General features: G+C 43.5%; 1 protein-coding gene across 2 annotated transcripts in view; it reads right to left on the reverse strand.

Moving 5' to 3' along the window:
• The window catches only part of SPOCK1 (SPARC (osteonectin), cwcv and kazal like domains proteoglycan 1), a 558,187-nt gene that overhangs the window by 164,604 nt on the left and 380,581 nt on the right, over positions 1–13,002 (reverse strand). For both annotated transcript variants that reach the window (XM_065873450.1, XM_065873451.1), the window contains one exon: positions 5,930–6,044. In XM_065873450.1, coding sequence (XP_065729522.1) covers positions 5,930–6,044 — 115 coding nt within the window. The remainder of the gene's footprint in view (positions 1–5,929; positions 6,045–13,002) is intronic.

The following is a 13,002-nucleotide window of genomic DNA, read 5'->3' on the forward strand; positions in this document are numbered from 1 at the left end:
GAACTAAAGAGCAAACAAACAATGATGAACAACACAATAAATTACATTAAATATTCTCTAGAAGGAATCAATAGCAGAATAACTGAGGCAGAAGAACGGATAACTGACCTGGAAGACAAAATAGTGGAAAAAACTACTGCAGAGCAGAATAAAGAAAAAAGAATGAAAAGAACTGAGGACAGTCTCAGAGACCTCTGGGACAACATTAAACGCACCAACATTCAAATTGATAAGGGTCCCAAAAGAAAAAGAGAAAAAGAAAGGGACTAAGAAAATATTAGAAGAGATTATAGTTGAAAACTTCTCTAATATGGGAAAGGAAATAATCAATCAAGTCCAGGAAGCACAGAGAATCCTGTAGAGGATAAATCCAAGGAGAAACACGCCAAGACACATATTAATCAAACTATCAAAAATTAAATACAAAGAAAAAATATTAAAAGCAGCAAGGGAAAAGCAACAAATAATATACAAGCGAATCCACATAAGCTTAACAGCTGATCTTTCAGCAGAAACTCTGCAAGCCAGAAGGGAGTGGTAGAACATATTTAAAGTGATGAAAGGGAAAAACCTACAACCAACATTACTCTACCCAGCAAGGATCTCATTCAGTTTCGATGGAGAAATAAAAACCTTTATGTACAAGCAAAAGCTAAGAGAATTCAGCACCACCAAACCAGCTTTACAACAAATGCTAAAGGAACTTCTTTAGGCAGGAAACACAGCAGAAGGAAAAGACCTAGAGTAACAAACCCAAAACAATTAAGAAAATAGTAATAGGAATATACATATCGATAATTACCTTAAATATAACTGGATTAAATTCTCCAACCAAAAGACACAGACTGGTTGAATGGACACAGAAACAAGACCCATATTTATGCTGTGTAGAAGAGACCCACTTCAGACCTAGGAACACATACAGACTAAAAGTGAGGGGAGGGAAAAAGATATCCCATGCAAATGGACATCAAAAGAAAGCTGGAGTAGCAATTCTCATATCAGACAAAATTGACTTTAAAATAAAGGCTATTACAAGAGAAAAAGAAGGACACTACATAATGATCAAGGGTTCAATCCATGAAGAAGATACAACAATTGTAAATCTTTATGCACCCAACATAGGAGCATCTCAATACATAAGGCAAATACTAGCAGCCATAAAGGGGAAATCGACAGTAACACAATCATAGTAGGAGACTTTAACACCCCACTTCCACCAACGGACAGATTATCCAAAATGAAAATATATAATGAAACACAAGCTTTAAATGATACATTAAACAAGATGGACTTAATTGCTATTTATAGGACATTCCATTGAAAAACAACAAAATACACATTTTCTCAAGTGCTCATGGAACATTCTCCAGGATAGATCATATCTTGGGTCACAAATCAAGCCTTGGCAAATTTAAGAAAATTGAAAACGTATCAAGTATCTTTTCTGACCACAACGCTATGAGACTGGATATCAATTACAGGAAAAAGTCTGTGGAAAATACAAACACATGGAGGCTAAACAACACACTACTAAATAACCAGGAGAGCACTGAAGAAATCAAAGAGGAAATCAAGAAATACCTAGAAACAAATGACAATGAAAACACAACAATCCAAAACCTATGGGATGCAGCAAAAGCAGTTCTAAGAGGGAAGTTTATACCAATACAATCCTACCTCAAAAAACAAGAAACATCTCAAATAAACAACCTAACCTTACACCTAAAGCAATTAGAGAAAGAAGAACAAAAAACCCCCACAAAGTTAGCAGAAGGAAAGAAATCATAAAGATCAGATCAGAAATAAATGAAAAAGAAATGAATGAAACAACAGCAAAGATCAATAAAACTAAAAGCTGGTCCTTTGAGAAGATAAACAAAATTGATAAAGCCAGACTCACCAAGAAAAAAAGGGAGAAGACTCAAATCAACAGAATTAGAAATGAAAAAGGAGAATTAACAACTGACACCGCAGAAATACAAAGGATCATGAGAGATTCCTATAAGCAACCATATGCCAATAAAATGGACAACCTGGAAGAAATGGACACATTCTTAGGAAAGCACAACTTTCTGAGACTGAACCAGGAAGAAATAGAAAATATGAACAGACCAATCTCAAGCACAGAAATTGAGACTGTAATTAAAAATCTTCCAACACACAAAATCCCAGGACCAGATGGTTTCACAGGAGAATTCTATCAAACATTTAGAGAAGAGCTAACACCTACCCTTCTCAAACTCTTCCAAAAAATTGCAGAGGGAGGAACACTGCCAAACTCATTCTATGAGGCCACCATCACCCTGATACCAAAACCAGACTAAGATGTCACAAAGAAAGAAAACTACAGGTAAATATCACTGATGAACATAGATGCAAAAATCCTCAACAAAACACTAGCAAACAGAAGCCAACAGCACATTAAACGGATCATACACCATGATCAAGTGGGGTTTATCTGAGGAATTCAAGGATTCTTCAATATATGCAAATCAATCAATGTGATACACCATATTAACAAACTGAAGAATAAAAACCATATGATCATCTCAATAGATGCAGAAAAAGCTTCAACAAAATTCAACACCCATTTATGATAAAAACCCTCCAGAAAGTAGGCATAGAGGGAGCTTACCTCAACATAATAAAGGCCATATATGACAAACCCAGAGCCAACATCATTCTCAATGATGAAAAACTGAAACCATTTCCACTAAGATCAGGAACAAGACAAGGTTGCCCACTCTCACCACTATTATTCAACGTAGTTTTGGAAGTTTTAGCCATAGCAATCAGAGAAGAAAAAGAAATAAAAGGAATCCAAATCGGAAGAGAAGAAGTAAAGCTGTCACTGTTTGCAGATGACATGATACTATACATAGAGAATCCTAAAGATGCTACCAGAAAACTACTAGAGTTAATCAATGAATTTGGTAAAGTAGCAGGATACAAAATTAATGCACAGAAATCTCTTGCATTCCTATACACTAATGATGAAAAATCTGAAAGAGAAATTAAGGAAACACTCCCATTTACCACTGCAACAAAATGAATAAAATACCTAGGAATAAACCTTCCTCAGGAGAAAAAAGACCTGTATGCAGAAAACTATAAGACACTGATGAAAGTAATTAAATATGATACAAACAGAATGGGAGATATACCATGTTCTTGGATTGGAAGAATCAACATTGTGAGAATGACTATACTACCCAAAGCAATCTACAGGTGCAATGCAATCCCTATCAAACTACCAATGGCATTTTTCACAGAACTAGAACAAAAAATTGCACAATTTGTATGAGAACACAAAAGACCTCGAATAGCCAAAGCAATCTTGAGAAAGAAAAACAGAGCTGGAGGAATCAGGCTCCCTGACTTCAGACTATACTACAAAGCTACAGTAATCAAGACAGTATGGTACTGGCACAAAAGGAGAACTACATATCAATGGAACAGGATAGAAAGCCCAGAGATAAACCCATGCATGTATGGTCACCTTATTTTTGATAAAGGAGGCAAGAACAGACAAGGGGGAAAGACAGCCTCTTCAATAAATGGTGCTGGCGGAACTGGACAGCTACATGTAAAAGAATGAAATTAGAACACTCCCTAACACCATACACGAAAATAAACTCAAAATGGATTAAAGACCTAAATATAAGGCCGGACACTATAGAACTCTTAGAGGAAAACATAGGCAGACATTCTATGACATAAATCACAGCAAGATCCTTTTTGACCCACCTCTTCAGAGTAATGGAAATAAAAACAAAAATAAATAAATGGGACCTAATGAAACGTAAAAGCTTTCACACAGCAAAGGAAACCATAAACAAGAGGAAAAGACAACCCTCAGAATGGGAGAAAATATTTGCAAATGAAGCAACAGACAGAGTATTAATCACCAAAATTTACAAGCAGCTCATGCAGCTCAATATCAAAAAAAAAACAGCCCAATCCAAAAATGGGCAGAAGACCTAAATAGACATTTTTCCAAAGAAGACATACAGATTGCCTGAAAACACATGAAAGGATGTTCAACATGACTAATCATTAGAGAAATGCAAATCAAAAGTACAGTGAGGTATCACCTCACACCAGTTAGAATGGCCATCATCACAAAATCTAAAAACAGGGCTTCCCTGGTGGCGCAGTGGTTGAGAGTCCACCTGCCGATGCAGGAGACATGGGTTCGTGCCCCAGTCTGGGAAGATCCCACATGCCGCGGAGCGGCTGGGCCCATGAGCCATGGCTGCTGAGCCCGCGCGTCCAGAGCCTAAACTCCGCAATGGGAGAGGCCGCAGCAGTGAGAGGCCCGCGTACAAAAAAAAAAAAAAAAAAAAAAAATCTACAAACAATAAATGCTGGAGAGGGTGTGAAGAAAAGGGAATCCTCTTGCACTGTTGGTGGGAATGTAAATTGATACCGCCACTATGGAGAACAGTATCGAGGTTCCTTAAAAAACTAAAAGTAGAACTACCATGTGACCCAGCAATCCCACTACTGGGCATATACCCTTAGAAAACCATAATTCAAAAAGAGTCATGTACTGCAATGTTCAATGCAGCTCTATTTACAATAGCCAGAACATGGAAGCAACCTAAGTGTCCATCGACTAATGATTGCATAAAGAAGATGTGGCACATATATACGATGGAATATTACTCAGCCATAAGAAGAAATGAAATTGATTTATTTGTAGTGAGGTGGATGGACCTAGAGTCTTACATAGTGAAGTAAGCCAGAAAGAGAAAAACAAGTACCATATGCTAACACATATATATGGAATCAAAAAAAAAATGGTTCTGAAGAACCTAGGGGCAGGACAGGAATAAAGACACAGATGTAGAGAATAGACTTGAGGACACGGGGACGGGGAAGGGCAAGCTTGGATGAAGTGAGAGAGTGGCATGGACTTATATATACTACCAAATGTAAAATAGATAGCTAGTGGGAAGCAGCCCCATAGCACAGGGAGATCAGCTTGGGGCTTTGTGACCACCTAGAGGGGTGGGATAGGGAGGGTAGGAGGGAGACGAAAGAGGGAAGAGAGATGAGGATATATGTATATGTATAACTGATTCACTTTGTTATAAAGCAGAAACCAACACACCACTGTAAAGCAATTATACTCCAATAAAGATGTTAAAAAAAAAAGAAAAAAGCAAGCCTATTGGGGGGCTGTGTGTGTGTGTGTGTGTGTGTGTGTGTGTTCTTGCTTTACGTATTTCTGCAGGACTGAAGGCAGATGTAGCCTGAATTCAAAGGCTCCTTCTGTCATCTGTAAAATCCTAAGCCCACTGAATGCTGGGAATGGGTGGGGAGTAAGGGACAAAGGCTTTAACAACCCTGAAGAGGAGGGGAGAGACTTCCCCTGGGCTGGAGAAATAGAAAGACACACTCTCAGAAGGAATGGTGGCCTAGTGGTCTTGAGGCAGCAGAACCCCACACCAGTACTCTCGGCCTGGCAAAGACACCCACGCCCCATGGAGCATGGAAGCAGACAACCCTCAGCCCCGCCAACCTCAAAGAACGTCCAAGGATTATCGTAGGAAGGATGTCATTGGCAACCAGAAGACTAAAGGTACAGCCCCTGTTTTCTTAGCTAGAAGCTTCCTGGATCCTGAGGTCACCCCAGGAGGAGGAAGGGCCACCATAATCACCAGGAAGGGATTTTCTGTTCATCTGCTCAGATGAGGACTCAGAGTCAAATAAAGTTGATTCAAAGGAAACTAAGATATTAACTCTCTTTGCAAATATGTGTCTGAGAACTGAGATTCATACCACAGCAAGAGTTCTTACACCACGTACCATATAAGACACAGATACAAACACCTGCTCCCCCTCTCTCCCTTGCCCCCCAGTCAGAGATCAGGTACCCCAGATCTGCTGGCTGGAGAGGACCTCACAGCCTGCGGCTTACCTGGGGAGCAGGTGCTTACGGCTGACACACAGGGCAGTCTGGTAGTCCTGGGTCACACACACCTTGTGAGGGCTGCATTTCACCTTTAGGCAGGGGTCTTTGGATGGGTCCAGAGCTGAGGCAAAAAGAACATGAAAAGAGGAGTTAGGACCTCCAGGGAAATCTAATTTCTATTTCTACTCAAATATACAAGAGGGAAATAAACAGACTACATGTTTGCACCCTGCGCTGTTTACTTAGGCTGGCGGGGATTGGAATGAAAACCCACACCGGGGGCGAATTCTGTGTCTATTCCACGTGGTTTTCTTCAACATCAGGAGAGTGATTCTTTTGTGCTTTGGGGAGTTTCAGTATCTTCATCTTGGCCAGGAATTACTTTTAAAAATCCTTTAGAATCTTGTGTGTTCAGAGGACCAAAAGCCACATTTCCCTCTTTGGTTATTTGTCTGCTATTGCTTTTTATGACTTTGTGCCCAATTTTACTTATTTCCTATAATAGAAAGTCCCAGAGGACGGAGTTTTTTGGCTTCAGCTGCATCAACACGGACTGTGAGCACAAAGAAGCCATTTTAAGTTTTGCGAAGAACTTCAGGATGAACAAGACAGTTTTGAGCCACACAAACTCATGACGTAAACGGGTGGGGGGAAAGGCTGACACATAAATATTTATTGTGCAAAGGAGAATTAGATAAGGGCCATGACAGGCATATAAAATGATAACAGAGGTTGAGAGAAAAAGAGAGATCAATTTCTGGGGCAAGGATTAATGAGGCATTAATATGTGAATTGGATCTTAAGGGATGGGCAGGATCTTAGAAAGCAAGGCTAGAAAAGGCAATCTGGGCAGGGCGGCCAGCACACTCCAAGGTAGACAGGCGTGGCTGGGCAATCCTAAGATATTTAGTCTGACTAGAAAGTGGGCTTTGTGGGTGGAAATAATGAGCGCGGGGGTTGATTCGACCAAGTCACTGGAGAAGGGTCTCCAAAGCCAGCAGATCGTACCCTGCAGCATTTCCTAGAACAGGCAGGGCAGCGGGCCCCTGGCTAAGCAACACTCCACAGGCTGAGGTGTACACGCTCATCAGGGCAGACAAGAGGCCACAGGAAATCCTCTGCAAAACAAAAACAACGGTGCCATCTCCCAGCTCTGCGTCCTAAAGCCGATCAGGTGGTCAATCTGTCATAACTGCTCTCCACAGCCAGGCGAGGTCATGCTCCCCACGCAAACGTTCAGTTAAACAAATCGGCGTCCCAAGCAGGGACAGCAAAACTGCTACAAGAAATGGGAGGACTCCCATCAAACCCTGGGCCCCTCAGCAACCATGATCCCCCTGCACTTAGCGGAAGTCAGGATTCCTGTCATACCGCCCAGGCCCAGAATCGCAATGCCATTTTCTTCCCACGGCTGCTGGGAATTCCTCAAGGGACCTGAACACACTACACCCGAAGGTATTTCTTTCTGGGGCTTGAACTGCTCAGGGCGGCTCCCTCCACTGAAGCAGCTTCAGCCTCCGCAAACAGAAACCAGGGTGTATTCTCAGGCCGGTCAGGTGAGCAACGAGACCCAGGCCATGGTCCCAGGGGAGTCACCTGGCAGAGCCTACTCCCCAGTGGACGTGCCCGGCTGCCTGGTGCCTAGCAGCAGGAGACGGGCTGCAAGAGAGAGAGGCTAAAGCTCCAGGGGCAGGGTGCTCACTCCGAGCTCCTAAGCTAAGGGCTTCGCCTCTGGGAAGTGAGTAGCTGGGGGCCTGTGTCTGCCCTCAGAGCCCTCCAAGGCCGGGCCTTCCAGAAGCTTGCAGCAGGAACTTCCTGGTCCCAGGTGGAGCTCTCTTGCCTCCTGAGACGTCCTCACGAGAAGCCAGTGGCCTTCTCCTTGTGCTTTGCCCTCCACCTTCACCCCAGGGCAGCAGTCCAGCCAGCTGTGACTTGCTTTCCAGGACTCAAGCAGCACCGAGCTAACAATGAATGGCCATGAGATGGCGGCTGAGGAAGACCATGCTGGCCCTTCACTGCCCCTTCTCACACTTCTGGCCACCCCAGGATGAAGACATCCCTGGCAGCCCGGGCCACAGGTACCAAGTGAGGCATTTCCTGACAGGTGTCAAGCGCTGTAGAACGCTTGGGATTTTCACTGGAGTGGATCTCAGAGATGGCAAACACCAGGCTGGCCGAGGGTCTCAAAATCTGCAGGACCATATGACAAGATTTGTTGCCAAATTTGAGCTTCTTCTTGCTTTTGCAGCCAACTTCACAGACATGCAATGTCCACACTGGGATCCAGATGGCCTCAAGGGGCAGTGCAATCTCAAGGAGAGTAAGTCAGCTGGGCACAGCAGGGAGGAGCCCAGTGATCAAGGTGAATTCTGCCTTCACTGCTTCCTGACCTTCTATACCTCAATTTTCTCTTCTGTGAAATGGGATAATAGCAGTCCCTACTATCGCTTTTGGTTATCAAGAGGATGAAATGAATTCACCATTGTAAGTGCTGAGAACAGACCTGAAACATGTGAAGCACCTCACAGGTGTTTGTTATTTGTTGTGTGCCTGGATTTTGTTCGCAGAGTGAACAGTAAGCCTCAAAAATAACCAGAACAATAGCTCACACGTATCCAGTGCTTTTGACATGCAGGCAGTGAACGAAGCCCTCTAACTGGATTACCGCACTTAATTCTTGCAAACACCCAAGGCGGCGGCTGCCATTCCTGTGCCCGTTGTACAAAGAAGATGAGAGGGGCGGACGGTATGTGACATCTGGTCGGTTGACTCCAGAACCCAAACTCCTCACCACGATACACCAGCGGCATGAAAATCACCTAGAGTCTCCTTTAAAAGGTGGATGTGGGGTCCCACCTTACACCAAGTATTGAGCCCAGATGTGCCATGCTCCTGAGAGGCCTTCAGGGCAGGCTGAGACTTAAGGAGTAAAAGTAAAGGGAAGCCAGGGGGTCTGGCTGGCTGGGCCACACAGGATGCCCCGATGCACCACACACGGCCCCAGTGCCCCCCGGAAGGTGGGGATGCCAACCCTGGGCAGTTGTGCCCTCTGCCCACCCCCTCTAAAATGCAGCAACCCCCCAAAGGAGTCACCTGACCAGTGGCTGTCAATTTTTTTCTGCAACCTTGCTACATCTGTCACCCTACCATTAGGCTAAGACTATAGATCACCCTCCTCCAATTCTTAAGGCTAACGTTTCTTAAAAAAAAAAAAAAAAAAAAAACTCCAACCAGAAATACTAATAAATAAAAATCATCAGCTATTTAACTTCATACACATACTTACTTAACAATTTGCATATAGAAATCAAGTCTGCTAAAAATTAATTACCAGGGTCTGAATACTTCAAACATGCATGGGAATTATTTAGAGTAAATGAACTTCACAGCACAACAAAACAGTAACAAATCAAGCTGTCAGCGTTTACTTAATCACCAGGACGCATCTTGTTTTTGAAAAACAGCAGTACTGGAATTGAAAGGGGATGAGGATGGTAAAGGAGCGTGCCACTTCCATGTAAATGCTGCCTCTCAAATACACTTCTCCCAGCAGCCCCGAGGCTCGCAGTGACTGAAAGGCACCCACACCTGTACTGGGCAGGGCTGAGCGGCTCCACTTTCTAGAGGAAATGATAGGAGATCAGAATAATAAGTGGCATTTGAGAGGCCTTTTAATAAGGTGCAGGGAAATTGTGCAGGTGACGAGGTACGGAGAGAGGGCTGAGAGTTCATGATAACCCTTACCAGGGGTAGAAGCTTCCTCGTCAAGGTGCTAATGATTTCTGGAAACTGCGCTCCAAGTTCCTCTCTTCCCCAGTGCATGCTTGATGATAGGACGCATCACTCCCCACAAGATGCCGAAGCCCTGCGTCCCCTCTACCTCTTCTACCATAATACCTGCAGGACTCATGTGGACTCAAACAAGAGACTAGGGCTTCCCTGGTGGCGCAGTGGTTGAGAGTCCGCCTGCTGATGCAGGGGACACGGGTTTGTGTCCCGGTCCGGGGGGATCCCACATGCCGTGGAGCGGCTGGGCCCGTGAGCCATGGCCGCTGAGCCTGCGCTTCCGGAGCCTGTGCTCCGCAACAGGAGAGGCCGCAACAGTGAGAGGCCCGCGTACCGCAAAAAAAAAAAAAAAAAGAAGAGACTATGCCTAACACAGAGCAGATACCCACGGGAGGTTAATTTCATCTTTCCCGCCCACAAACAAAAACCAGTCAACTAGCATAGGATACATGTCCAATTAATTTTTTCAATAATTTTTACAAAAACTTTTTTCAAAGGGAAAAAGAAAACAAGAATGAATTAATTTAAACAGAAATTTGTCAAGCTGAAAAACATCAAATTCAAAAGCCAGTTAATTACAAGCTTCATGTAAGCTTTTTTTGAAAGTAATCTTATTTTTTAAGCTCACTGCTTGGTCTCAATTAAGGCACTGATATTTTAATTATCGTAATTGTTTCTGAACTTGTTTTTCAGTATGAGTTAATTTTTAATTAGCTACGTTGATTTGAAAATTCTGAATCAAGACTTTTTGCTGTCTTTGGGCACATCCTACAAGCTCACTGTCAAACAGTCATAATACCTGGAACAGCAGAGCAGGGTACCACCTCAGAGATGCTAAGATGAGAGAATGTTCCATTTTGTGGGCTGACCGAAGGGTCCCTGAGAGTCACCTGGGGGTGTGACATATGCTTGGGTTTATTCCATTAATATTTGCAGAGCATCAGTTCTGTGCAGGCCCATTTTTTCAGGCTGGAGGCTGGCACTTCTAGAGTGAACGAGATATCATTCTTGCCCTCCAGAAGCTCACAGCTCAACAGAGGAGACACGCAATATGAGGGTAAGTTCTGTATGTTATGGGAGATGGGGGAGGTACCTCATCCAGCCTTTCAGTGGGTTAGGTGAGACTTCCTGGACAGACTGCTATCAATGGAAAAGTGGGTTTAACCCAGGTAATAGGATGAGGAAGAACATTCTGGGTAAAAAGAAGTTCCCATTCTAGACGTAAGAGAAATTGTGGCAAGTCTGGGGAATGGCAACATTTCATCAGGCCGGCAGCAGGCTGCAGCAGGGGTGGTGTGAGACACAACTACAGAGAGAGACTACAGAGAGTGGCAGCAGCATCATGGGGGGCCTTGAAGCCACAATGAGGACTCTGGGGGGGGGGCCATGGCCACCAACTTCCACAGTGACGTCAAGTATGGCACACCCTCCCATGCTGAAGTTGGTGGAGAGGGGGTAGGAAGAGAGAACCCTTTATACACATTTTACATGGAAACCGGTCCTTTGATAAGAACAGACAAACTCTACACCACTCGTACCCTCCAAATGAGAGGGGGTGTCTAGTGGAAGGCCCAGTAGTCAACTCTTAGTGCCCCCTTTCCTCCTCTGAGGAACCTCCATGACCCCTTTTCCTGGGGATATTAAGCTACGTGGTGAGACCAAGAAGCAAAGATTTAATCCAAAAGCACCATGTGAACTTGTGGTCCACTCCTGTGACTTGTGGAAACTTCCTCTGACAAAAGGTCACTCAATTTTCAAAGAGTTGACAAATTAATGACTGCTTGTTGTCTCCTTCTTCCTTTTAACGTTGCTCTCTGCCCTAATCGTGCTCATGTGAGGTTCATCTGAAGAGCGAAAACGCTCCCAGTGCTTCATTAGGAGTGACTTAATGGAAGACTGACAAAGAAATTACTCCAAACTGCTAAAACCTTGTCAAGCTAAGATCCCAAACATTTATGACGGTTCGTCTGTCCCCATGGTAACCCGTGCATGCATCTTGCTTCCCCCCACCCCCTCCAGAGGGGCTTGTTTACTAGCTGATGACAGAGCCTCACAGAACACAAACCAGAAGATTCCACCCAAAGGATTTTGCTGGAACCATAGAAGAATGGCAGCTTGGAAATCTTCCATCACTGATCTCAGCTTTCAAATCAAGGGGTTGGCCATGTTCTCTGAGGCCAAACAAAGGGGCCTATTGGCCATGCGTCTAAATAGGACAGATAGGTGAGTGATATAGAAGGCTGAATGTGTGTGTCCAAGGACTGGGAGATGGGAGTGGGTGGGGACATAGGACAGACAAGGACAAAGGGATAAAAAGATGCATCTGACCAAAAATACCCTCCTGGGAAGAGACCTTTTCTTCCCCCTTCAAACCAAGGGTCTGAAGACTCATTTCTTTCTGTTAAAACTAAAAGCATCCTCTCTCTTATATTTGTGTGTGTGTGTGTGTGTGTGTGTGTGTGTGTGCGTGTGCGTGTGTGTTTGCAAGGGGTGGTATAAACAATGAAGAGCCCTTTTGGAGGGCAGTTTTTCAACCATGTCCTTAAATGATAATAACCATTAAGCATAAGTAAATAGGTATTTATTATATCGTTCCCTCAACTTTTTTATATATATGAAAATTTTAATAATAAATGGAAAGAATGGAAAAAAGAAAAAACATGTATCTTAATGATCTACAATAAGGGGAAATTATAAACAACTTGAGGGTCCATCTATATCCATCTGCTCAGACTGCCACAAAATACCAGAGATTGAGTGGCTTGAATAACAGAAACCTATCTTCTCACAGTTCTGGAGGCTGGAAGGCTGAGATCAGGGTGCCAACATGGTCAGTTTCTGGTGAGTGCTCTCTTCCTGGCTTGCAGACGACCACCTTCTGTGTCTTCACATGGGTTTCTCTAGGTATACTCAGAGCCACTAAGCTCTCTGACACCTCTTCTTATAATGATACCTATCCTACTGTATCAGGGTCCCACCCTTAAGACCTCATTTAACCTTCATTACTTCCTTAAAGGCTCCATCTCCAGAAACAGCCATAGTGAGGATTATGGCTTCAACACAAGCATTCATTCCATCACACCGTCTACAGGGAAATGGTTACCTTAACTACAAGACGTCCATTTATGAGATACTGTCCACCTACTACAAGGGAAGAAGTAGGTTTATATGTATTAACATAGGTAGATGTTCATGGTGCATTAAGTGAAAAAGGAAGGTAAAGATGAGAAAACTGATTTGAAAAAGATAAGTAACTTTCTGACAATACACGGCTAATAAATGGCAAAGCCAGT

The sequence above is a fragment of the Phocoena phocoena genome, chromosome 3, assembly GCF_963924675.1.
Source record: "Phocoena phocoena chromosome 3, mPhoPho1.1, whole genome shotgun sequence".
Lineage (NCBI taxonomy): Eukaryota > Metazoa > Chordata > Mammalia > Artiodactyla > Phocoenidae > Phocoena > Phocoena phocoena.